The sequence below is a fragment of the Simochromis diagramma genome, unplaced genomic scaffold, assembly GCF_900408965.1.
Source record: "Simochromis diagramma unplaced genomic scaffold, fSimDia1.1 OVJJ01000038.1, whole genome shotgun sequence".
In the NCBI taxonomy this organism is placed as follows: domain Eukaryota; kingdom Metazoa; phylum Chordata; class Actinopteri; order Cichliformes; family Cichlidae; genus Simochromis; species Simochromis diagramma.
In genome coordinates, this window is record NW_024387105.1 from 567,229 (window position 1) to 590,452 (window position 23,224).

A 23,224-nucleotide genomic window follows, 5' to 3' on the forward strand; every position below is an offset into this window, starting at 1 on the left:
TCTATGTTCTACTGAAAGCACGAACGATGATGTCATTACTGATATCAGGGAGGAAGCGTCTACGGGTCTTTCTAGGACTGCAGGACAGTTTAACGTACAGGAACAGACGCTTTATTACATCCCGATCTTTGTTCAGAAAAAACAACATGAACATGATGGAACGGAGAAAGTCATCGCTTAATTAAAAGTACACAGCAGCGGGGTTCAGGAAATGAGAATTGGACTCATTTTCAAACCTCTGTATGTCTGAAACCATGCAGTGCAGGCATTCTGCTCCTCAGCAGGCTTCCAGAAACTGGCCAATCAGGAACAAATGTGCTTTTTAGGAGCAGGGGGTTTGAAGAGGTTAAGGGGAAACAGCTGATTAATACGTGTTTATACCTTTAGATAAAACCAGAAGGTTATAGTTTATCTCAGGGTGAGTGGTTTCCTCTTCATTCAGGGAGTTTTGGGCGATAATGGCCATCCTACGGTTGATATCCTGACATCACTGCTTAGAAAACAAATCACTCCATTTCATTTTGTTAAAACTTACACCTTCAGCACAGCAGTGCTTAGAAACCTCATCCAGATGTTACTGGGCAACACGTGCCGCTGTCGTCCACACACCAGGGGGCGCTGCACACGGAGGTTATTATTAAAAAGAAGAAAAGTCCGAACTGGACGCAGGTCGACAGACCGCTGGGCAGACTGCGATGTGTTTGCGTCCGACTCCTGCAGAAGAAATCAATCATTTATTGGATGCTTTGCTACCCCCCCCCCCCCCCCATTTTTCTGACTGTCTATAATCTTCTTCTGTGTCTGCATATTTTCTCTGTGCACATTACCCATCAGACTAAAAACAGGAACTATGAAAACCTCGACCAACAGAACTTTGACTTCAGGAGAACACCCAAGGTATAAACTTGCATGGTCAAATGATGCACGCCGCCCAACCAATCTCTGAGCTCGCCCAGTAGTAGCCAAACACCAGTCAGCCCCGCCCGCCCAGAATCCAACCCGGCTCCAGAGATAGACTCTTATCCTGGTGGCACGTCTTTTCTCCACCATCTCTTTTCTTTCTTTTGATTTTTCATGATTCCTGCACATCGGGAATGGGTTTACACTCGCAGGAGAGACGCCCTTCCTCTTCCTCCCCCCCCTCATCCCCCTCCCCCTCCCCGAGTTTTTCCTTGTGAAGGGTTGCATGTGGCCAGGCTGACGCGTGGCTCTGTCTGCAGATTATCGAGGAACACCGCACACCAGGATCCTCTCACTCCTCTTTTCTTTTTCTTTTTGGAAATGAATCACTTCTCCTCCCCGCCTCCCCTCCTCTTCCTCCCCTCCTCCCCCCCCCTCCACTTGAATCTTTTTTCTTTTTTTTTTTAATTTGCAGTTGCATCAGTGCGCTCTAACATGCACGTTCCCGATTGGTTGGTTGGTTGGAGTCTTGAAAGCGCCTCAGTTTGCATGTGCCACCACACCACGCACAACTTTTTGCCCCTCCTTCTTTGTATTCCAGCTTCGACTTTGAGTTTTCTTTAGTTCAGCAGATCTTGAACACTTTTTGTCTCCATTTTTTGCTCCCGTCCCTCCTCCCCTCCTCCTCCGGTGGTAGCGTGGGTGAGAGGGAGCATGGTCAAGGTTGGGGTTGTGGGTGGTTGGGGAGGGGTTGTGGATGTGGAGCTAACGATGGCTGTCCTGCGATGTGTTCTGTGGTGTTTTGTTCTGCCGTGTTTCTCACTGTCCCTCGGTGTTACCGTCCGTCCACTGTGTCCATCTGGTGGTCCTCCAGGCTGAGAAGGTGCTGCTGTTCAGCCAGGACACCAACATTACCGCCCTGCTGCTGGAGGCGAAAGACCTGGAGGCCCGAGTCATCATCCTCTCTGCCAGGTTTGTGTGGTTTCCATGATGGTTTCTGATTGGATGATGTTGTGGTTTCCACAGTTAGGCTGTATCAGGGTTAGGACACTGGTCACAGTTTAAGTTGTTCTTGCCATGACTTTGCAGGAACTTTGTGACTGAGCCATCAGCAAGTGTTGGACTGAATCTGTGTATCCCCAACAGGTAAAAGTAGCACCTGAAAATGTTGTGTAAAAAGATCCATGTAAACGCGAGTAGGACGTACAAGGTCTAAAGATCAGCCCTTAGTCTGATACAACGACAATCAGCCTCTATCGTCTGATGAAAGTCAGACTCTTCTGCACAAAACACCAGCAGCGATTCCAAAACTGAACAAGGCCAAAGTCTGAAGGCCACGGCCCGAGCTTCAGCTCATCGTGAGGTGCTAAGATAAGATAAGATAAGATAACTCTTTATTGTCATTGCACAGTCATACATAGTACAGTAGTACAATGAAATTGGAAAACTGTCCTACGTCGGCACTACATATAACACAACACGGCACGATACGACACATCACAACGCAACACAAACAACACAACACAGTATATTAACTTAGTAATAAAAAAAGAAGAATAAGTGTCAGGTCAGCTGTTAGCATTGATCAGGGCTGTTGTCCTGTTGTAAAAACTGTCCTTGAGTCTGGTTGTTTGGGACCTCAGCAGCCTGAACCTCCTGCCAGACGGCAGCAGCTTAAACACCCGGTGTCCTGGGTAGTTGTTGGTTATGGACCTGACGTTGGAGAGGAAAATACTCAGAGGCGGTAGCTTAAATGGCTGTGTCTTTAGCCGTGCTAGTGGGCCCGCCCTGCAGCCACGCTTTTGCGTCCTTTGTTTAATAATAATAATAATAATACATTTTATTTAAAAATGGCGCCTTTCAAAGCACCCAAGGACACTGTACAACAGATAAAAACACAAAAACTGGAAAACGTTTACGTTTCCTCTTTGTCTTGCCGCTGGGAAGAACCAACCACGGAGACCCTGGAGCTCTTATTATGTCCTCGGGAATGCTGTGAAAGTGGTGGTCAGTCGATGTACTGAGCTGCAGTGTTTCTGGTGCTGTGGTGCAGAAAAACTGACTGCACTGAAGTGAAATCAGCCAAACCTTCATCAGGTCTTTAAAGAGACGTTTGGAGCTCGAACAGAAGAAGTCAGACTGTGCGTCCACAGGCGTGTTTGATATGTTGGTTTCCAGAGTGTTGCCAGGTGATTGATGACTGGTTCGTTGGTCTGTTTGTGTCAGCCACAGGTGAGTGCTTACCTGCTGTGTGTTTGTGTGTTTGCAGTGAAGACGAAGCTGCGCTCGTGTACAAAGCCGCCCGGCAGCTCAACATGACCGGCTCCGGTTACGTCTGGCTGGTTGGAGAGCGGGAGATGACCGGCAAAGCTCTGAGTGAAGCTCCAGACGGTACGTCCGTCTCTCACCTCCTCTTCCTCCTTTCTTCCTCTCTGTCTGTCTGCAGCTCTTCTTCCATCCAACTGACAGCAAAGCTCGAACAGAAGGAAAATTCACAAGAAAGCAGTCACCTGTCACCTGCAGAGAGGAAATAGATCAAACTGCTCTTTCTTTGTTCCTGTCATCATCAGTCAGACATATTTAACCAAATACCAAATGCTACTTCAGCTCACGAAAAATCAGACCTCTGACAGTTAAACACGGTCCAACTTCTCAATAAAAGTTCACTACACCATCATATAGGATCAGGATCAGATCACATCATCAGTTAACAAGTAGATCCTTCCATCCATTTTCTTCTGCTTGTCTGGGGTCACGGGGCAAGGTGTTCTTGGGCCAGCCCAGAGATGGAGTCTCTCCAGTGGGCCTCCTCCCCGTGGGTAATGCCCATGTGAACGGAGGCATCCTTGTTAGATACCCGAACCACCTCAGCTGCCTCCTTTCGATGTGGAGGAACATTGGCTCTACTCTGAGCCCCCCTCGAACGATGGCACTCCTCACCCTGTCTCTAAGGGGGAGGCCTGCCATTCGAGCTCATTCGACAATCGACAGTTTTGCTTTTACAGCCAACTCATGAACAAGACCCGAGGTGCTTGGGGCAGTAACTCGCCTCTTACTCCACCCTTTTCCAGCTGAGGACAATGGCCTCAGACTTGGAGGCAATGATTCTCATTCCCACAGTTTGACACTCGGCTGTGAGTCCACCACCTGATGACCCAACAGAACCACATCATCTGTAAAAAGCAGAGACGAGATTCTGAGACCTCCAAAGTAAAATCTTTCAGCCACTTGGTTACGCAATTCAATTTTAAATTCAAGTAAATTTTATTCATACAGCGATAGACCCTACAATAATACATACCGAGAAACAACGCCTCGAAATTCTGTCCATAAAAATTATGAACTGAAGCGGTGACAAAGGTCAGCCCTGGGTTATCCACCAGGAATGAGTCTGACGTACAACCGCAGCAAGGGACCGAAAGACCTCTAAAAACCAAACACCCCATACTCCTGAAGCGCTGTTCCCACAGGACACTCTAAGGGACGTGTCCTTCTCCAGGTCCAAGCGTCTAATCGATTGACGCTTCCATAATCAACATATCATCATCAACATCAGCAGCATCCCGGTCCTCTTCATCGTCCATAAAGGCTGTCCCGAGGTCCTGCAGTGGGGACGCTCACATCGTCGACGGCTGCTCTGATGTTGGGCAGCGGTTGTGAGGGTGTTGGGCTGCTGAAAGATGAAACCAAACAGAGAGGTTCTACGTAGCTTTAAGAGCTCGGCCGGGTTTGAGTTCAGAGACAGGAAACATCTCCTCAGAAAGCAGCCGGAACGAGAGGCACTGCCTGAGACTCGGTTGGAGATGTTCGGAGACAGAAGAGGCTCGGGGAACTTTGACAGCGTCCCGTTAGAGGAGCGTTAGAGCGCTTTGAGGCTTGTGTCCTCTAACGTCACGTCCTCTAGTGTAGAAGTGTCGGTCCACAGAGCGGTGCAGGCAGGTTGGGAGTCAGCGAGCTCTCAGCGTCATCATTCGATCCGATGTTAAAACGGTTGGATGGAAGCACAGCTCTCTCTCTCTCTGTCTGGCACTGTTTCTAGTAGGTCTCAGATGAAGGAAGCTACTCTTCATCAGTCTGTTAGTTTCTCGGTGTCCTGGTGTGTTTTCTCTCTCTCTGGTTTCTTCGGAGTGCCGGTTGAATGTTTAAACATGGCGAGCGTGGAGGCGTGTTTAAAGGTTCTTAACCGCTCCCTCCTCTCCGGGCTCATTGTAACTGTGTGGCTTTAAATGTGTCTAACATCTTTTTGTTTGTTTCATTTCTATAGTGTGTGTCGTCCGCCCGCCCGCCCGTCTGCCCATTCTCACAGTAACAATAACATGCTGCTAAACAGGGGTGGGAGGGGGGGGCTTAATGATTCAGGTGTGGGGGGGGTAATAAACTGCTAATGTTGCTGCGGTAACCGTGACGTGTGTCCAATCAAACACTGGTAAGATGCCGCCCTTGCTTCCTGTTACCTGCTTGATGCTTTGCCCTTTGCAAGTGGCCAATAGAGGCCACGCCCATGGCAACGTGGAGCCAGGGGCGGGGTTTATTCAGCTAATTACTCAGTCAGCCAGTTCACACGTTTATCTTCGTACTTCAAAAGTATGTGGACGCCCTTTTAACGCACAGAATGGATGTAAAAGAGCAGGAACTCATCGGGAAGAGGTCAGGCGATTGCAGGTTTTATTGCACACAATAGAAAAGATGAAGCTATTCACTGTCATAGCACAGAGGTCAACAGGTCAACTTCACATGAATTTAACATTTCAATGATTATATTAATGAAAATCTGATAAATGAATAAATCAGAGTTGCTGAATGTTGGAAAGAAAAAGCCAAGGATACGTTCTCCTGTCTCTGCTGCTCGTTTCGTTCATTTATTTAAATTAGCGTTTGTCATTATTAGTCGGCTAAGTTAAAGTAAATAAAATGAAGCTGTTAGATTCATTATGTGGTATTATCAGTATAATCAGGGAATGAAAATCTGACAGCTCGAACTAGACGATGAAGTGAAAGGAACAAGCAGATGAAGGCCAGCAGACAGGTGCTCGTGTTCTAATATTGCTCTGAGTTCACCTAATGAACATTAAATAAGTGCACATGTTGGAGTTTTGTCCCTGACATGATGCTGTAGTTAACGTGGCGTCCTGGTCCTGGTCGTGGCGTTCCCCTCTGGCTGCTGGGTAATCGGCTCCCCGCTCTGTTGCCATGGCTTTTTGTTTCTACAGACATCCTCACCGGCCGGCCCCTGCACTCTTAAGAGATGATGCGTGGCTTTTCTGGACATCGCGTCCTCCGAGTCGCTGATGTGTCAGAAAAATGATCCATCCTTGCCTTAAAAGTGCAGCGAAACCGCACTCTGAAACGATCCACAGTGGGTTTGTCTCTGCTGCACGAGGGTGGAGGTTTCTTTTCTGGGTGGACCGTTTCAGCTCAGCAGAGACGCTAGATCGTTTCTGCTTTCCACCAGAAACAGTCAGAGGTCGTATCTCTGAAACAAACAGCTTGAAGCTTTTTAGCCTTAATGAGAAAACTAAATGTTGCAGCAGCCCGACTTCCTCTTAGTAAAAAATCTCAGATCTGCAATATTTTCCTTTCACGTTATTACTTGAGGAGGAGATTTTCCTGAAACAATATCGTATAATTTGTGTGACAGAAGCATGAGTGGAAATGCTCGAGCTGTAAAACAGTGTTAGTGGTTTTAGCCCCAAACAGCAGCCATGTCCATGTTAGCGTACAGGCTCAGTCACGGATCAAACTTGGCCGCTGCAGCGAGCCTGGGCTAGATAAAACACAAATCAGCTGGATGTAACAGCGAGGTAGATTATAACCTTCATCCTAAACTCTTCTGTGGGCGGGGCCTACACACAGGATTGGGCAGAATAATGTGATCAGCTGTAACTCAAATCTCAGCGCACCCGTAATACCAGCGAGAGCATCTGCAGGCCTGCTTTATATCAGATGGTACCGGTGTTTGCATTATTGTGTCCACCCTCCTGAAACGATCCCCTGAAAAGAAACGTGTGGAGCAGCACTGCGACGTTCTGGATTTTGTTGGTGTTTTTCTTCACGGGCTCCTGTTGCACTATGAGGGAAATGTTTGTGCAGCTGCATCGGTCTGCAGGCAGCGGCGGCACAGGCATGCTTCCCCTTTAGCTTTGTTTATGGAAGAGAGGCGGACGTGTCGGGCTTCCTAATCGTGTTGCTGCCGTCAGTGCTCGTTATCATTAGAAACAGCTTCATCGGCTCAGCTCCAGCTCTGCTTTTATGTTCCACTAGAGCAGCCGCTGGCCCTCAGGTCATCATCTATCTGCAATAAGTTGTCTGTTTAAGGCTCGTGTGCTAAAAAACGTTCTCTTTTTTTGATTGGCCAGCTTCAGGAAGTCTACCAAGATCCCTCAAGTATGCATCGTACTTAGAGGACGTGTTTATAATAAGTGAGAATATATACAGACCTGAAGCAGAGTAGTCTGAGGAGTAACACAGATTATGTTCTCACACATTTGGCTCATTATTTGAAACTTGTTTCACATGAAAAGTTGAAATTATGATGTATAGAAGCATTAGCTTTCCTGCCAAATGTTTTGAAATTTCAGCTAATTGTTAGCATAGCATTTCAAAAAATAACAGTTTGTTAATGTTAGCGTAATGTAAGTTCCCAACAATATTAGTTAGCAATTCCATTTTAGCCAAAGGTTTTTAGCAAGGCATTTATAAAAAAAGTTTAGTAACAAACTTGATGGTTAGCTATAGTTCATTTGCGAGATGCTAACACTGTCCGTTAGCTTTTACTTATGGTTCATTTGTGAGATGCTAACACTGTTCGTTAGCTATTACCAGTAGATTTTGGGGGATGCTAGCACTGTTAGCCACCCGTTTTGGCCCAGCTTGGAGACAGATGCAGACACTTTACGCAGCATGACGAGTTTGTGCTGAAGGAAAACACCACACACTCTTCATGACGTCTCAGTGAGGCTTTTCTGCTGAGACAAACGCTGTGATTGTCAGAGTGAACTCCCAGCATGCAGTTTGGTCGTGATGAACACTGACCTGACGCCTGAAGCCCCGAGTGTGTGTTTGAATTACACTGATGCACTGTGTAATTACATCAGCTGAATGAAAGTGTGTGCGAGTGTTTAATTAACATGTGTGTGTGAATGAGGGCAGCTTTGAGTCTGCAGCCTGTTTAACTTCCTGCTGTGTGTGCGTGTGTGTGGGCACAGGCCTGCTGGGCCTCCAGCTGATTAACGGTAAGAACGAGTCGGCGCACATCGCGGACGCCGTGGCCGTGGTGGCGCAGTCTCTGCAGGAGCTGTTTGAGAAGGAGAACATCACTGAACCTCCACGGGGCTGCGTGGGAAACACCAACATCTGGAGGACCGGGCCACTCTTTAAACGGTTAGTACCACCCACGGCTGCAGGTCAAAGGTCAAAGATTCTGTGGTTGGTCATTAGGAGGCATGGTGCACTACACTTAGGAGATGTGCTTGTTTTTCTTGTGGGTCTCTCACTGCCGTTCCTCCACCTTGTTTGATGCAAATGCTACGTGACGCTGTGCGTGTCCCACTTTAGCCCGTTTAGGTTGGATTATCTCAGAGCGGACTGCTGAACACAAAAGTGAGAATAAGAGGGAGGCGCTGATCTGATCTGGATTCATCTTCAAGTCTGACATAACTGGGATAATAAGTGTCTCCTCCTCTCTGTGTGACCCAATCAGTCGCTCTGAATCAGGATTGTTTATGTTGCAGCTGATGTGACCTGGTGTCGCCTCAACTTAACATACAGAGGTGGGTCGAGTATCCAAAAATTGTACTCAAGTAAGAGTAGCATTACTTTAAAATATTATTACTCAAGTAAAAGTGAAAAGTAGTCGTCAAAAAAAAGTTACTCGAGTAAGAGTAAAAAAGTACTTGGTGAAAAGACTACTCAAGTAGCGAGTAACTGTTTGAAATGTCAGATTTATTTTATAAATAAATGCTATCAGACAAACAAAAATAAATAAATATACAAATCTTAGTATTTTCAACAGGAATATGTGTAAAAACAACAAAATAAGGCACAACAATTCTAATTTCCAGGTTTCAGTTTTTCACAACATAAAGCTTTTTTCACCAAAACCTGCAGTAAATAATATAAAAATATAAACAGTGCAAACAATTTCCAGTGATAAGATATGCTGTGAACTTTATATTCATGTTTGCTCCAAATGGCACAGCAGCCTCAGAGAAAACAGAACGAGGCATCTTCAACATATGTTCATACAAGGCAGCTCAGTTTACCATAAGTTGTTTGGGTGTGCATCTATTTCTGCATATTTAGCAAAAATGTGCCCTTTCTTCACTCAGTGAGGTGATGGTTCAGCTTCAGCAGCAGTTTGCTCTCAAGGTTCTTTCTGTGAAGCTGTGACTGTTCAGCAGTGAACAGGAGTCCTGCATGACTGAGAAGTCCTTCACAAGCTCCAGATGCAGGAAGAGCTGTATTGATTTTGATCGGCAGCTTCTTGATGTGAGGAACGCCATGCAATAGATCCACACCTCTGATCTCTGGTCATTATAGTGCTGTATACACTGCCAAGCTGCGGATGTTTGGCAAGAAGATTCAATCACACTGGAGATGTTTTTTACTAACTCTTGTAGAAAAACAAAATCTTGTCATTCATATCCCGCACAAACAGTTTGCAATGAATTCCAGATTAAGTTTAAAATAAGAATGCGTGCAAGGCTGAGCAGTGCTCGCCAACAGATCCTCCTGTTAGGCTGTTACTCTGGGGAAAGACGAAAGACGGTGATGGAAGCGTGACTGGAGCTGCGATGTAGCCTATATAATATTTATATTGTACAAACGTGATAATTCTGTATATTGTAATAACACGATAGTATATTATTAGAACAATATACTTTTCTATTTTTCTTTTGCCTGGGTGGCAGCTCTACGCTTCCGTATCCGAGGCTTTTCAATGTGACCTCACAAAATTATCCCGACTACAACAACCATGAAAAGAGTTGGATGGACTTTGCTGCTCAATCACAGCTGCCTGGTCAATGTTTTCCATTAGTAATTTAGCAAAGTTGATGGTGTGTGTGTCTGTGTCTGTAAGACAGGGAGAGGGAGAGTGAGGGACAGATTTTGTATGATAAGCTTCATGTTATGGACGCACAGTTTGAGCACTCAGGTCGCATCAGAGCATCAGACCGTATAGTGTGAGACCTGCATCGTGACCTATGAACTTCTAACCTCTGCGATTTAATTGTACAGTTTGAGCAGGAGCTGAGTAACGTGACTGAAAAAAATCGCACAGTGTTTGCCCAGCTTAATGCAGACTGTTTAAATTAAACAAGCTGCTGTTTCACATAATAAACCCTGTCAGCCGCAGTGTTGCTTCTGTTTTAACAGTTAAAGCAGTAGAGACGAGCTGTTTGCATGTGCGTGGAACTCTAGCGCCAGGCTAGCTGTTAGCTTATAGCTCACGCTAGCTAACCAGCGAGCAGTTAACAGGACAGCTGAAGCTGCACAAAACACACAAACTTGTCTCTCTACAACGTAGCGCCGAAAATATGACTCACAGCTTGAGCTCGACACATAAGACTGACATCCAGCTAACCACAGCTAAAAGATATTTAGGGAAAACTTACCGTTTCCTCAGGTTACACAGCTGAGTTGTTTCACGCTGAAAAGTTGTTGTTTTGGCTCACACTGAAGACACAGACGCTGAAGACATAGCCGTTCTTTTGTGCTGCTTTTAAGCGAAATATTCTTTGTATGTGAGGAAAATGCTGTTCATCCTCTTCAGCTCTAGCGTAGACGCTGCCATGTTTTCATGTTTCTTCTTTCCGTGTGTCCGCTACGTTGAAACGCTTGGGCCGCTCTGCCCGCCACAGTTTCAAACTGGTCATGTGACTGCATGGCCACATCTGATTGGTAAAAAAGTTACCGGAAACTCCACTGGCAGCATGTTATCTAATGTGTTAAACCAGCGGTCCCCAACCCCCGGGCCTCGGACCGGTACCAGTCCGTGAATCGTTTGGTACCGGGCCGCGAGAGTTGAGGCTCTGGTGTGAAATGTGTGGTTTTCAGGGTTTTTATCGGTTTTCAGCGTTATTTTGTTATCGTTTTTATCGTCAACTCTGTTTTCCTGGGTCTTTTCACGTGTGTTATGAATAAATTTTCTTTTTTCGGTACCGGTACTAGTTTTATTTAGTTGTATTTATCCGTGACACCTTAAAGGCCCGTCCGTGAAAATATTGTCGGGCATAAACCGGTCCGTGGCGCAAAAAAGGTTGGGGACCGCTGTGTTAAACTAATTATTTTTTAAAAAGTAACGAGTCGAATTTTGCAAATGTAGCGGAGTAAAAGTACCGTTTCTTCTTCATAAATGTACTCAAGTAAAAGTAAAAAGTATCGTGCAAAAAGGTACTTTAAAAGTACTTTTTTTTCAAAAACTTACTCAAGTAAATGTAACGGAGTAAATGTAACTCGTTACTACCCACCTCTGCTTACCCTGATTTGTTTACGCATCAACATGATGATGTCACCACCAAACGTGAAAATAAAGGAACTCTGATTCTTCTGTGCACTGATTGGCTCCACAGGGTACTGATGTCATCAAAGTACCCCGACGGCCTGACAGGACGTATCGAGTTTAACGACGACGGCGACCGGCGCTTCGCCACCTACAGCATCCTGAACTACCAGCAGAAACCAGGTCGCCTCGTCCAGGTTGGAGTCTTTAACGGAACACAGGTAGAGTACACCTGCTACACCTGCTACACCTGCTGCACCAGCTGCTACACCTGTCTTTAAAGCTGCTAACACATCTGCTGCACCTGTGTATACACCGTCAGTGTCACTGACGTCATACGTCACAGCAGCTCTCATTACCATCCAGTCAAACTTCCCCTTTGCTCTTGCTGCTCTCCTGTCACAGTCACCCCTGACACTCGTCTCCACCTACTCCACCCTGCCTCCACTCTCTTCTTTACCTGTCTGTGAAGGGTTGACCACTACCTCTGCTCCCTATATGTCCACCTGTCCACCTGTCTCCCTCACCCTCACACCTCCACCCATCAAGCCTCTCACTGCAGATCACAGTGTCATCTGCAAACATCATAGTCCACAGAGACTCCTCCTGCCAAGCTCATCCATCAGCCTCTGTCCCCATACACCACCCTCACCGACGTCTCTCTGTCCCCATACACCACCCTCACAGACGTCTCTCTGTCCCCATACACCACCCTCACCGACGTCTCTCTGTCCCCATACACCACCCTCACCGACGTCTCTCTGTCTCCATACACCACCCTCACCGAAGTCTCTCTGTCCCCATACACCACCCTCACCGACGTCTCTCTGTCCCCATACACCACCCTCACCGACGTCTCTTTGTCCCCATACACCACCCTCACCGACGTCTCTCTGTCCCCATACACCACCCTCACCGACGTCTCTTTGTCCCCATACACCACCCTCACCGACGTCTCTCTGTCCCCATACACCACCCTCACCGACGTCTCTCTGTCTCCATACACCACCCTCACCGACGTCTCTTTGTCCCCATACACCACCCTCACAGACGTCTCTCTGTCCCCATACACCACCCTCACCGACGTCTCTCTGTCTCCATACACCACCCTCACCGACGTCTCTTTGTCCCCATACACCACCCTCACAGACGTCTCTCTGTCCCCATACACCACCCTCACAGACGTCTCTCTGTCCCCATACACCACCCTCACCGACGTCTCTCTGTCCCCATACACCACCCTCACAGACGTCTCTCTGTCCCCATACACCACCCTCACCGACGTCTCTCTGTCCCCATACACCACCCTCACCGACGTCTCTCTGTCTCCATACACCACCCTCACCGACGTCTCTCTGTCCCCATACACCACCCTCACCGACGTCTCTTTGTCCCCATACACCACCCTCACCGACGTCTCTCTGTCCCCATACACCACCCTCACCGACGTCTCTCGGTGAGGGTGGTGATACTCAAAATATTACACAAATAAACAGTGTTTAGTTCCAAATAAAGATCCAAGGAGGAGGAATAAGCCTGTGACAGTATAAATCTCGCATGAATCAGTGAGTGCTGCAGCCACAGTCGCTGCAGTAGTTCACTATTGATTAAATGAGATGAATGTTTAGTTCGGTGACAGGTACGACGCCAGTCAGAGCCGAGCTGCTGAGAGAAACATGGTGTAGCGAGCGAGCATCCAGGCCTCCTGCCTCTTTAAATATGAATGCATAGATGCAGTATTGATGCTGTCATTTAGTCAGCCTGTCACAGTGAGACCTGCGTGCAACAACATCACAACCTGAGTGCTCACCGTGTGTTTCTGTGTGCCCTTCAGGTTGTGATGAACCCTCAGAGGAAAATCATTTGGCCTGGAGGGGAGACAGAGAAGCCAGTCGGATACCAGATGTCGACCAGACTGAAGGTAAAACCGCAGCTCGACGCGTCTGTTCGGTTCATCGTCTCAGAAATGTGATGCCGCTCCTTTTGCAACTTTTTATGTTGGACGTTTTTGAAGACATGAGCTCTGCAGATAATGATGAGTTGTGGTTTGTTGTTGTGTTCTTCATGAATCAGGTCAGATGTTAAGCCAAGCCACAGCATGAAAAATGCCTTTTTAATCTGTTACATTTCATTTTCTGTCCTGTGAATTTTTACATTTTCTATTTATGTAAAATGTGGAGTAGGCCAAGGCTCTGTATTTGGTCCTCTGTATTTCCATTGTATGTATACATGTGGGCTGTATGACTAACAACCTACACGGATATTTCAGGGTTGTATTTAAGTTTGGAGTTTGAAAAGGTTATCTAAAGACCTGGGCACACATTGAGGTGTGCCTCAGTTAACATATCACTTCCTATGCCAATAAAACTTCAAACAACCTGTCAGTCAGATTTCAAACTGCACCACTGTTATGGAGCATGATCACAGCTACGTCGTCAAACATTTATTTCTTGTAGGCGCTTAGAAAATGAGGGTATTCCTGTTCCATCAGAAAAAATATTTGGTTTCTAAATAACATATTTAGAAAACAAATATTATAGAAACGTATTACAAATAAAGTCTGGGTTTAACCAAAGATTTCAAAAGAAACTATGGCAAGTTTTCAGGAAACACTAGAATTAAACACAGAATAGTATCAGAGGAAGCACAAGTTGCAGGGCACAGTTAAACCTTTTATAGATGTGTTTTCCAACAGTGAGCACATGTTTTTGCAACATGACTAAGACCTGTCAAATGTCTACATTCAAATATGTAAAACTGAATGAGCTTTGTGGACCTTTAAGCCGTCACAACTGAGGTTTGTACAAACGATGAACTACGGCTTGGATGGGTGGGCTGTAATAACATTTATGCCACGATGACGAGCGTCAGCGTCTCCCAGATCGTTTGGATCAGTCCACGTCTCTGAGTGTTCGCTGTTTGTGCGCTCAGATCGTGACGATTCATCAGGAGCCATTTGTTTACGTGAAGCCAACGAAAAGCGACGGGACGTGTAAAGAGGAGTACACCGTCAACGGAGTCCTGATCAAGAAGGTGATCTGTACTGGACCCAACGGGACCATACCAGGTACGCTAACACGCCATCCTCCCAGACCCGATTTGTCCCGTTTTCTGTGCGTGTGTTTGTGCACCGTATATATAAAGTTGAATGACTGAAATGAGGCTGTGTTTATGTGTCCAGGTCAGCCCATCGTCCCGCAGTGTTGCTATGGTTTCTGCATCGACCTGCTCATCAAGCTGGCCATGAGTATGAACTTCACCTATGAGGTTCACCTGGTGGCTGATGGGAAGTTTGGCACGCAGGAGCGAGTAAGTGTCACATGACTCTGTTCGCTGTCACTGCAGCAGGTCCGACTGCTGTTCTGGTTTTGGAGATGACGAACGTCCTCCTGTTTGGACGTGTTGTCCTTCTGCTTTAAATGAAAGACTGTATATCAAAGATGGACAACTTAATTGTTTAGTGTTTCCGTCTTTTTGGAGCTCGATGTGACGATGACGGGGGTCTGACAGAGAGACTGCACATTCATAGACTCAGTGTGTAGCCCCGCCCTCGATGCTTCCTCCTCCTTCCTCACTCTGATGACATCATCTCCAAATTGAACATTCAGACCTGAGAGCAGCGACTTCGGCTCACTGAGCTCAGATCAGCCGAGCAGGAAGCTCCTTGTCTCACAGACTTGTATTCATAACCAGAAGAGGCGCCCCCTGCTGGCCACCTCCAGGATATAAAAACACATTAAAAATAACATTTTAAACAAAAAGGCTACATCCATCTTTTACATACAGTCTGTGAGTGTACCTGTGTTAAGGAAAATGTTATAAAACACTTCTTAAGTAAAGACTCAGAGAAGAGAAACACACAGAACTTCTTGCTAGCAAGGGAAGCCTCCAGACTGAGAGGCTGGCACTAAGAAACTGCCCCGGTCTTTATTTATACTTCAGTGTGTGTGTGTGTGTGTGTGTGTGTGTGTGTGTGTGTGTGTGTGTGTGTGTCCTGTTGATCAAAGGGTCATATAACATGAAAGCACAAAAGGTACATCCTTGGTCACAAAGAGGGTAGTCTCCCCCTCACCCTAAATAACATGGTGAGGAAGTCCAGCAGTTCATCTATATGTAAAGAAGCACTTAAACTAAAACAGACATAGCTACGTTAATCCTACCGTAAAACAATAAGACAAGGTACGAGCTCTCATGCTCCCAGGACGTGGGGGTGCATTCCTGGAGTGCACACCAAGCCTGCAGCCTGTTAGAGATCACACATCCTGTCACTACACAATTGATTATATGCCTCTAAGTATACATGGTTGAATATTTCCTAATACAAATAACTACATGCAGTATTCTATCATATGCAAACTTATATCACTAAAAGATTATACTGACTACTAAATACAATTTTCCATTGACAACCTGTACACCTGTTTGAATATTTGTGTGTGTCACATCAGCCTGAATAACTTCCAGGGGAAAGTTCAGCTCTCTGCTGTAATCAGAGTATCCTGATCCTGTAATCCTGTGAGGGATGACGGTCAGGCTCTTTGCAGCTGACTGTGCTCCGTCCCTCAGGTGGATCTGAGGCGTGGAGCTCAGGTGAGCAGACTGACGATGATGAAGGCGATGAAGGACGTGTGATCTGTGCCAGCACGTTTGCAGGTTGGGGGTTACATTAGATACTGAAACACATTAAAACACATTTCCATCCAGCTGCAGGCTGATGTTCGCAGGAGCGACGTCACGCACCAAAACAGCTTAGTTACAAACAGCTGTTCTGTTTACGTGGCAACAGTAACATGGCTGCTGAGGTGAGCTGTCCCAGCAGGCTGTGATTTAGCAGGTGTAGGTGATGGTCAGCTGACAGCATAAGCTCCACCCTCTCATCCAAATATGGTCACTTCTGGAAACTAAAAAACAACATGGCGACAGCGGAGGCTCTGGCCATCTTTCATATACAGTCTGTGGAGTAGTAGTGGCGCGTTGAGGAGAATTTCTGTGTGTGGATGTTGTTCTTGGCTCTGATTGGCTGTGTCATCAGTGAGCTGGAGTAATGTGATTACAGTTCATTCTCAAAAGTAAACGGACGGTCTCTGCTTACGTGTGGTTATCTGCGGCCTGATGATGTCATCGCCATCTCGCTCTCTCTGACCTGCTACCGATTCATCCCCATCGGCAGCTCGTCGCCCAGGCTTGTTGCCATGGCGACCACCGCTCCGTCCCTGACTCCGACCTTGCCGGAGCCGAGAGACATTTATTCATCTCTCTCTCTGCTGCTCGCTCTCCTTCATCGCCTCCTCTGTGCTCTGGATCCCCCCCTTCCTCCCCCCCCTCCTCTTCCTCCTCTCTCGTCTCTTCACAGATTATTCACGCCTGAAATCTGCTTTATGTTCCACGTATACCCAGCTCCTGAAGGATGATGTTTCCTGTTTAGTCGATCACATGAAAGCATCTTGTTCTCCTTCATGTTTTATTCAATCTGAGCTCAGCCTTTAAAAATGCAGCCGCTTCAGACAAATCTGATCCTCCTTTATTATTTAAAGCCAGAAACTTCAAACCTGCCAATCAGGGATTCGCTGTGCTCCTCCCAGCGGATTGGCTCATCAGTAATCAATAATGTGATCAGGCTGGAGCTGCTGAGCACACCTCACAGTGTTTGTTGCAGCTGATGTGGGTTTGCAGATATTTAACCCTTTAACCTGCTGCAGTGAGGTCATGAATGAACGATGTAAAAGGAACTCAAACCTTCATTAACAGAGCTCCACCCTCCCTCCCTCCCGCAGGTGAACAACAGCAACAAGAAGGAGTGGAACGGGATGATGGGGGAGCTGCTGGGAGGCCTCGCCGACATGATCGTCGCCCCGCTCACCATCAACAACGAGCGCGCTCAATACATCGAGTTCTCCAAACCCTTCAAATACCAGGGGCTCACCATCCTCGTTAAGAAGGTGAGCGAGCGAGGAAGTGCAAACCACGACGAAGGTTCATGATGTGACGCTGTCACGACACAACAAAGCGGTGATGCTCAGCCTGAGCCAGCGTGAGAGCAGCAGAGAACCGAGGTTACGTTTCGTCACAAGGAAACGGCGATGTTGTGCAGTCCATGTTAGTTAAACAGTTCCGGTGTTCATGCACACGAGCTTGTGGTCCTGACCCTACGGCATCCCTCACCCAGGCTCAACTGACCAATCACATGACTGTGATGTCATAGCCCGGGAGAGATAGCAAAAAAGACACAAATGCCTTTGTCTTCTAGAAGAAATCGTAAGCGATTAATTCAGGCAAAGCTATTATCGCATTAGGTTTGCTGTTAGCCATGTTTCACTTTGCTGGTGATGCTTTTAAATAGTGTTAGCTAACTTCTTGGCTAATGCTAACTGAATGATCCGACAATGTGATTGGCAAGTTGTGATGTAAGCGACACCGACATGGAGATAACAGAGCACGTCACTTTCACAGGCTCTTGGGAGCCCCTGCTAGTGTGGGGGGGTCATCAGCCGCTCAGCCTGCAGACACCTGGGGCCAGGTGAAGATGGAGGACGAGGGACAAACTGTTCTCAGTAAAGTTCGTGTTGAGTAGTCGTACTCGCTCCCGTCTCCGGACTTGTTGGGCATGTGGCTGAAAGCTCAGCGCTGATTGTTACTGTGAGAGAAGCTGAAGTGAAGTGAGTGATGATTGGCTGAAGCGAGGAGGTGCTGCATGGACATTTGTGAAAGCAGAGCTGTAGGCCCCGCCCATCAGCGTGCGAACTACCCAGGTTTCTCGTTCTCACGCTACGAGCCAAGCCGGACAAAACTTTAATTAGTTCATTCATTAAAAATAATCTTCATCAGTAAGAGAGCAGCTCAAAGAGTCTGGAACAGATTAAGACACATGAACATTAAAGGTAATGGTGACCAATCAGGAAGGAGCTGGCTTTAAGGAGGCGGAGCTAAAAGAGTTCAAACAGCTGATAAAAGATTCCTGCTCCAAACTGTCTCAGATAATGTTGGAAATAAAACTAATGACGTGTGTGTGTGTTCACAGGAAATCCCTCGCAGCACTCTGGACTCGTTCATGCAGCCATTCCAGAGCACGCTGTGGCTGTTAGTCGGTCTGTCGGTCCATGTGGTGGCAGTGATGCTTTACCTACTAGACCGGTTCAGGTAAACCAACACCACGCCTCAGACCACGCCCCCGCCCTCCAAGGAGTCACTCAGCTGTAGACTCATGTTTTAAAACAGCAGCAGAAATCCCAAACTCCACAAAACGTGTTATTAGCTCATCCACGTGTTCGGTCGCACGTTCAAGCCCCTGGTCACAGGGGTGAGACGGTAAAAATGGCGTATTGGCTTTCAACAAAAACAGCCATTCCTAATGAGCGCTTCATTTGGTCTGTTACCGCACGTGAAACGTACATACACGGGACGGGTGTAGGCGGGGCTACATTACAACGGTGGGCGGGGCTTGAGAGCAGCCGTACAGAAGAATGACAACGAGGGTGTTTTATCCCGGTCTGTGCCCAGGGAGACACTTAAAGTCCTATCCTGATTTTGTCAAAGGTCAAAATCAGGATAGGACTTTTACCTGTGATGTAGCTGTGAAGTCTAACACAGCTGTGTGTGTGCAGCCCGTTCGGAAGGTTCAAAGTGAACAGCGAAGAAGAAGAGGAAGACGCCCTCACCCTGTCCTCGGCCATGTGGTTCTCGTGGGGAGTGCTGCTGAACTCTGGGATAGGAGAAGGTAAGAGGATGCTGAAGGTAAAGCCGGTGGCGACACGCTGCTACCTGCTGACGGCGCTGTTTCCTGTCTGCTCTGCGTGCAGGAGCTCCCAGGAGTTTCTCGGCCAGGATTCTGGGTATGGTGTGGGCAGGGTTCGCCATGATCATCGTAGCTTCATACACTGCCAACCTGGCAGCCTTCCTGGTGCTGGACCGGCCTGAGGAGCGCATCACTGGCATCAACGACCCCAGGGTGAGGATGCACTACGTCATCTTCACAGGAAGAGGTGGTAGTTAAAAGGATGCTATCTGTGTCTGATGCAGCATTCAGGGTCCTTATAAAGAGTCTGTAAAGCTAAAGCCTTCAGTCTCCTGAGACATGACACGAGTGGGTTCATACCTGTTGGTAAAAACTGGGCCTTTTAAAAAGCTTCAAAAGCAGGTGGCTCACACTCGATCGTCTGTCCAGGCGTCTGTGCCGTCCCTTATCACAGCCCGTCATTTGTTCCTTTTAAACCAGGAAAGTCTACAAAGACCAAACCTGGAAACCGCCCAGCTCTTCGTCTGTGAGAGGACGGTTTCCTGCAACGAGATTCACCTGGACTGAAATCAAAGATCCAAATGTGTGAAATGATCTCTGAAGTCAGTCTGAGTGCACAGAGCCAGCTGGGGCTGGATATTCTGTTAGGACGATGAGATAAACCTTTATTGGTCCCACACGTGGGAAATGTGTCAGAGAGTGGACACAGAGCTGCGAAAATACAGAAAAATATAGAATAAAAACACTCACAGCAGCGAAAATGTTTAAATGTCTAAAGAAGTTACAGTATCACATCAGGGACAGTATACATGCACACACACACACACACACAGGTACACACACGCAGGTACACACACACACATGCAGGTACACACACACACACACACACAGGTACACACACACACACACACACACACACACACACAGGTACACACACACAGGTACACACACACACATGCAGGTACACACACACACACGCAGGTACACACACACACACACACACAGGTACACACACACACGCAGGTGCACACACACACAGGTACACACACACACACAGGTGCACACACACATGCAGATACACACACACACACACACACGCAGGTACACACACACACACACACGCAGGTACACACACACACGCAGGTACACACACGCAGGTACACACACACGCAGGTACACACACACAGGTACACACACACAGGTACACACACAGGTACACACACACAGGTACACACACACAGGTACACACACAGGTACACACACAGGTACACACACACAGGTACACAGTTTGAGTTCCTGCTTTTCCTCACCTGGATCGAAGGACACCTGACCATCGCACATGTGAGCTCCAAGTGTCTGCCAGGCTGTCTCCTCCCACCAGCTCATGTCCTTGAGGACTCAGGGTTTGTTCGGGCAGTCGTGTCCTGACTGACTCATGCAGGAGTCGGTGTGTCATGCTCGAGCCTCCTCCAGCTGTGCGACAGCAGATGTTTTTCCTGGTTTTGTTCATAAATGTGTTAAACGTCTGGGTTCTCCTCGTCTTGAGTGAACCAACCCTGCTCACGCAGGTGCGACCCTCACAGGAGAGCGTGGTATCAGAGATAATGTGTGACGCTGTGCCGTGTGCTGCCGCTTTCAGCTGCGTAACCCATCAGATAAGTTCATCTACGCCACAGTGAAGCAGAGCTCGGTGGATATCTACTTCAGAAGGCAGGTGGAGCTCAGCACCATGTACCGGCACATGGAGAAGCACAACTACGAGAGCGCCGCCGAGGCCATCCAAGCTGTGCGAGACAAGTAAGCAGCTCAGAGTCAGCACACCTGTCGTGAACGCACCTGTTGTACTGTGGAGATTGCTTCTGTCAACACGTCCGCCCTCCTCCTGCAGTAAGCTTCACGCCTTCATCTGGGACAGCGCCGTGCTGGAGTTTGAGGCGTCGCAGAAGTGCGATCTGGTGACGACAGGAGAGCTGTTCTTCCGCTCCGGATTCGGGATCGGAATGAGGAAGGACAGCCCGTGGAAACAGAACGTGTCTCTGGCTATTCTCAGGTACGAAAACCTTCAGGTACTCACCTGCAGCCCATCCTGGGTGTGTTTTAGCGAACAGGAAAACTTTGAGAAGCTGAAAGATGTTTCTGTTGTGTCACAGCGGTTCTTTTCTCTGATCACCAAAGACACATTCTGATTGGCTGCGGTTACAGTCAGAGTTAGAGAGTCATCACCGATGATGGCCAAGAGGATTTCTACTCCGCCGACACACTCCTGAAACGACCAGCGGGAGGGTGTTGGTGGAGTATGTGCTTACAGCTTTCGTGTTTCCTCCACCTCGTAATGTCGAACCATTTTCCCAAAATGTTGACTCTGTTCATCTGGACGTTTTCAGTGGGAGAAACGTCTCTTTAGGAGCCTTCCCCTCTGACAGATGTCCAGCTGGGATATCCACATTTACTCAGGGCCTTCTTCATGTGATGTTCTGCTTCTCTGGCCGCTGTGTCTGTGGGGATGTTGGCTCTGTGCTGTAGGGTCATCAATGATGATGAAACTGACCTCAGCACATTGTTAGTCAGTGCTGCTAGTGTCAGTCGTTGTACAAAGTGTGCATCTCTGGCCTTAAGTACTCTTAATTGATGATTAGAGTCAGTACAAAAAGGCGGGCGAGATGGCAGGACACGCCCACACGAGACCAATCTCACAGGAGGCCCCGCCAGGGCCGTGAAAACATAAAAAGTGAGTGACCTGGGGTGTGGAGGATGTCACACAGACACATATTTCCACATTAAAAACACCTGAGCACAAACCAACATCTGAGCAATCAAATACGTGTCCGCTCACGCTTCATTGACTCTCCATAGTTCTCATGAGAACGGCTTCATGGAGGATCTCGACAAGACGTGGGTTCGATACCAGGAGTGCGACTCCAGGAGCAACGCCCCGGCCACCCTCACTTTTGAGAACATGGCGGGTAGGACTCAGTGCTGCCTCTGCTGCATGAACTGCGCCCCTGAGGCTGTGCCGTTTAGCAGATGTTACCTGTGAAGCGTTTCACGCTGTCTCTCGTCACCTGTGCCCCTCAGGTGTGTTCATGCTGGTTGCTGGAGGCATCGTGGCTGGGATCTTCCTCATCTTCATCGAGATCGCCTACAAACGGCACAAAGACGCCCGCAGGAAACAGATGCAGCTCGCCTTTGCTGCCGTCAATGTGTGGAGGAAGAACCTGCAGGTACGCGCCTCTACTTTACTCTACTCTACTTTACTTTACGCCCTGACCTCTGCTGAAGCTCTGTGTGGCGTTATGGCACTCAGCCCACCTGTCTGTGGCTCTGCGGTAAACAGTATTCAGTATGTGTGATCCTCACAGCGAGGTCATTATAGCCAGCAGCAGGACTGAGATCAGGATCAGGCCTTTGTTTTTACGTCTGTTAGGAAACATCTGTCACCTTTGCTGTTTAATAGGAGAAGCATGAGTTTTGTGCTCAGGATGAAGGGTTGTGTTAATTAAACTGACTGCTGATCATCAAGAGCGTGCTCACTGATGCTTGGTTAGCTTTCAGTGGCTCCGTGAAGCTCGGGTCGTTATCTGATTCACCGGTGAGTGATTTATTCAGTAACTGTGACCAACAAGTGAAAAATGCCCAACCTACAGCCCAGAGCCCCCAGAACAGAAAATGTGTCATTTTCTCTTTTGTGAGTTTAGTCAGAGGTTAGCCTGAGGTTAGCCTGAGGTTAGTCAGAGGTTAGTCTGAGGTTAGTCTGAGGTTAGTCTGGGGTTAGTCTGGGGTTAGTCAGAATCAGAATCAGAATCAGAATCAGAAAGGGTTTATTGCCAGATGTTGAGGAGGTTTACAACATTAGGAAATTGCTGCGGTGCTTCAGTGCAACATACTGTCATAAAAATATAAAAATAAGAATAAGAATTAAAAGTGCTAAGTGGATAGATATATACATGATATATACATGAGTGCAGGTGGTGATCAGTGCCAAACATGGAATGATGCAGTGAACACAGCGTAGGGTCATGTGTTAGTGGTGGGAACAGTCATATGGTTATTGTTCATGTGTCCGACAGCAGAGGGGAAGAAACTGTTCTTAT

General features: G+C 47.5%; 1 protein-coding gene across 21 annotated transcripts in view; it reads left to right on the top strand.

The window, feature by feature from the left end:
- The window catches only part of grin1b (glutamate receptor, ionotropic, N-methyl D-aspartate 1b), a 57,737-nt gene that overhangs the window by 20,045 nt on the left and 14,468 nt on the right, over nt 1-23,224 (top strand). For 8 of the 21 annotated variants that reach the window (XR_005698055.1, XR_005698064.1, XR_005698069.1 and 5 more), the window contains exons 5-20: nt 835-897; nt 1,775-1,872; nt 3,170-3,291; nt 8,106-8,280; nt 11,472-11,622; nt 13,236-13,322; nt 14,333-14,468; nt 14,583-14,710; nt 17,176-17,340; nt 18,420-18,538; nt 19,003-19,115; nt 19,198-19,346; nt 20,773-20,930; nt 21,022-21,183; nt 21,987-22,096; nt 22,209-22,900. Coding sequence is in view for 4 of the 21 variants with exons in the window: in XM_040046646.1 (XP_039902580.1) it covers nt 835-897; nt 1,775-1,872; nt 3,170-3,291; nt 8,106-8,280; nt 11,472-11,622; nt 13,236-13,322; nt 14,333-14,468; nt 14,583-14,710; nt 17,176-17,340; nt 18,420-18,538; nt 19,003-19,115; nt 19,198-19,346; nt 20,773-20,930; nt 21,022-21,183; nt 21,987-22,096; nt 22,209-22,354 (2,082 nt within the window). In the remaining 17 variants the exon portion in view is untranslated. Of the gene's footprint in view, nt 1-834; nt 898-1,774; nt 1,873-3,169; nt 3,292-8,105; nt 8,281-11,471; nt 11,623-13,235; nt 13,323-14,332; nt 14,469-14,582; nt 14,711-17,175; nt 17,341-18,419; nt 18,539-19,002; nt 19,116-19,197; nt 19,347-20,772; nt 20,931-21,021; nt 21,184-21,986; nt 22,097-22,208; nt 22,912-23,224 lie in introns of all 21 variants that reach the window. The other 13 variants (XR_005698056.1, XR_005698068.1, XR_005698070.1 and 10 more) reach the window with 7 other exon arrangements.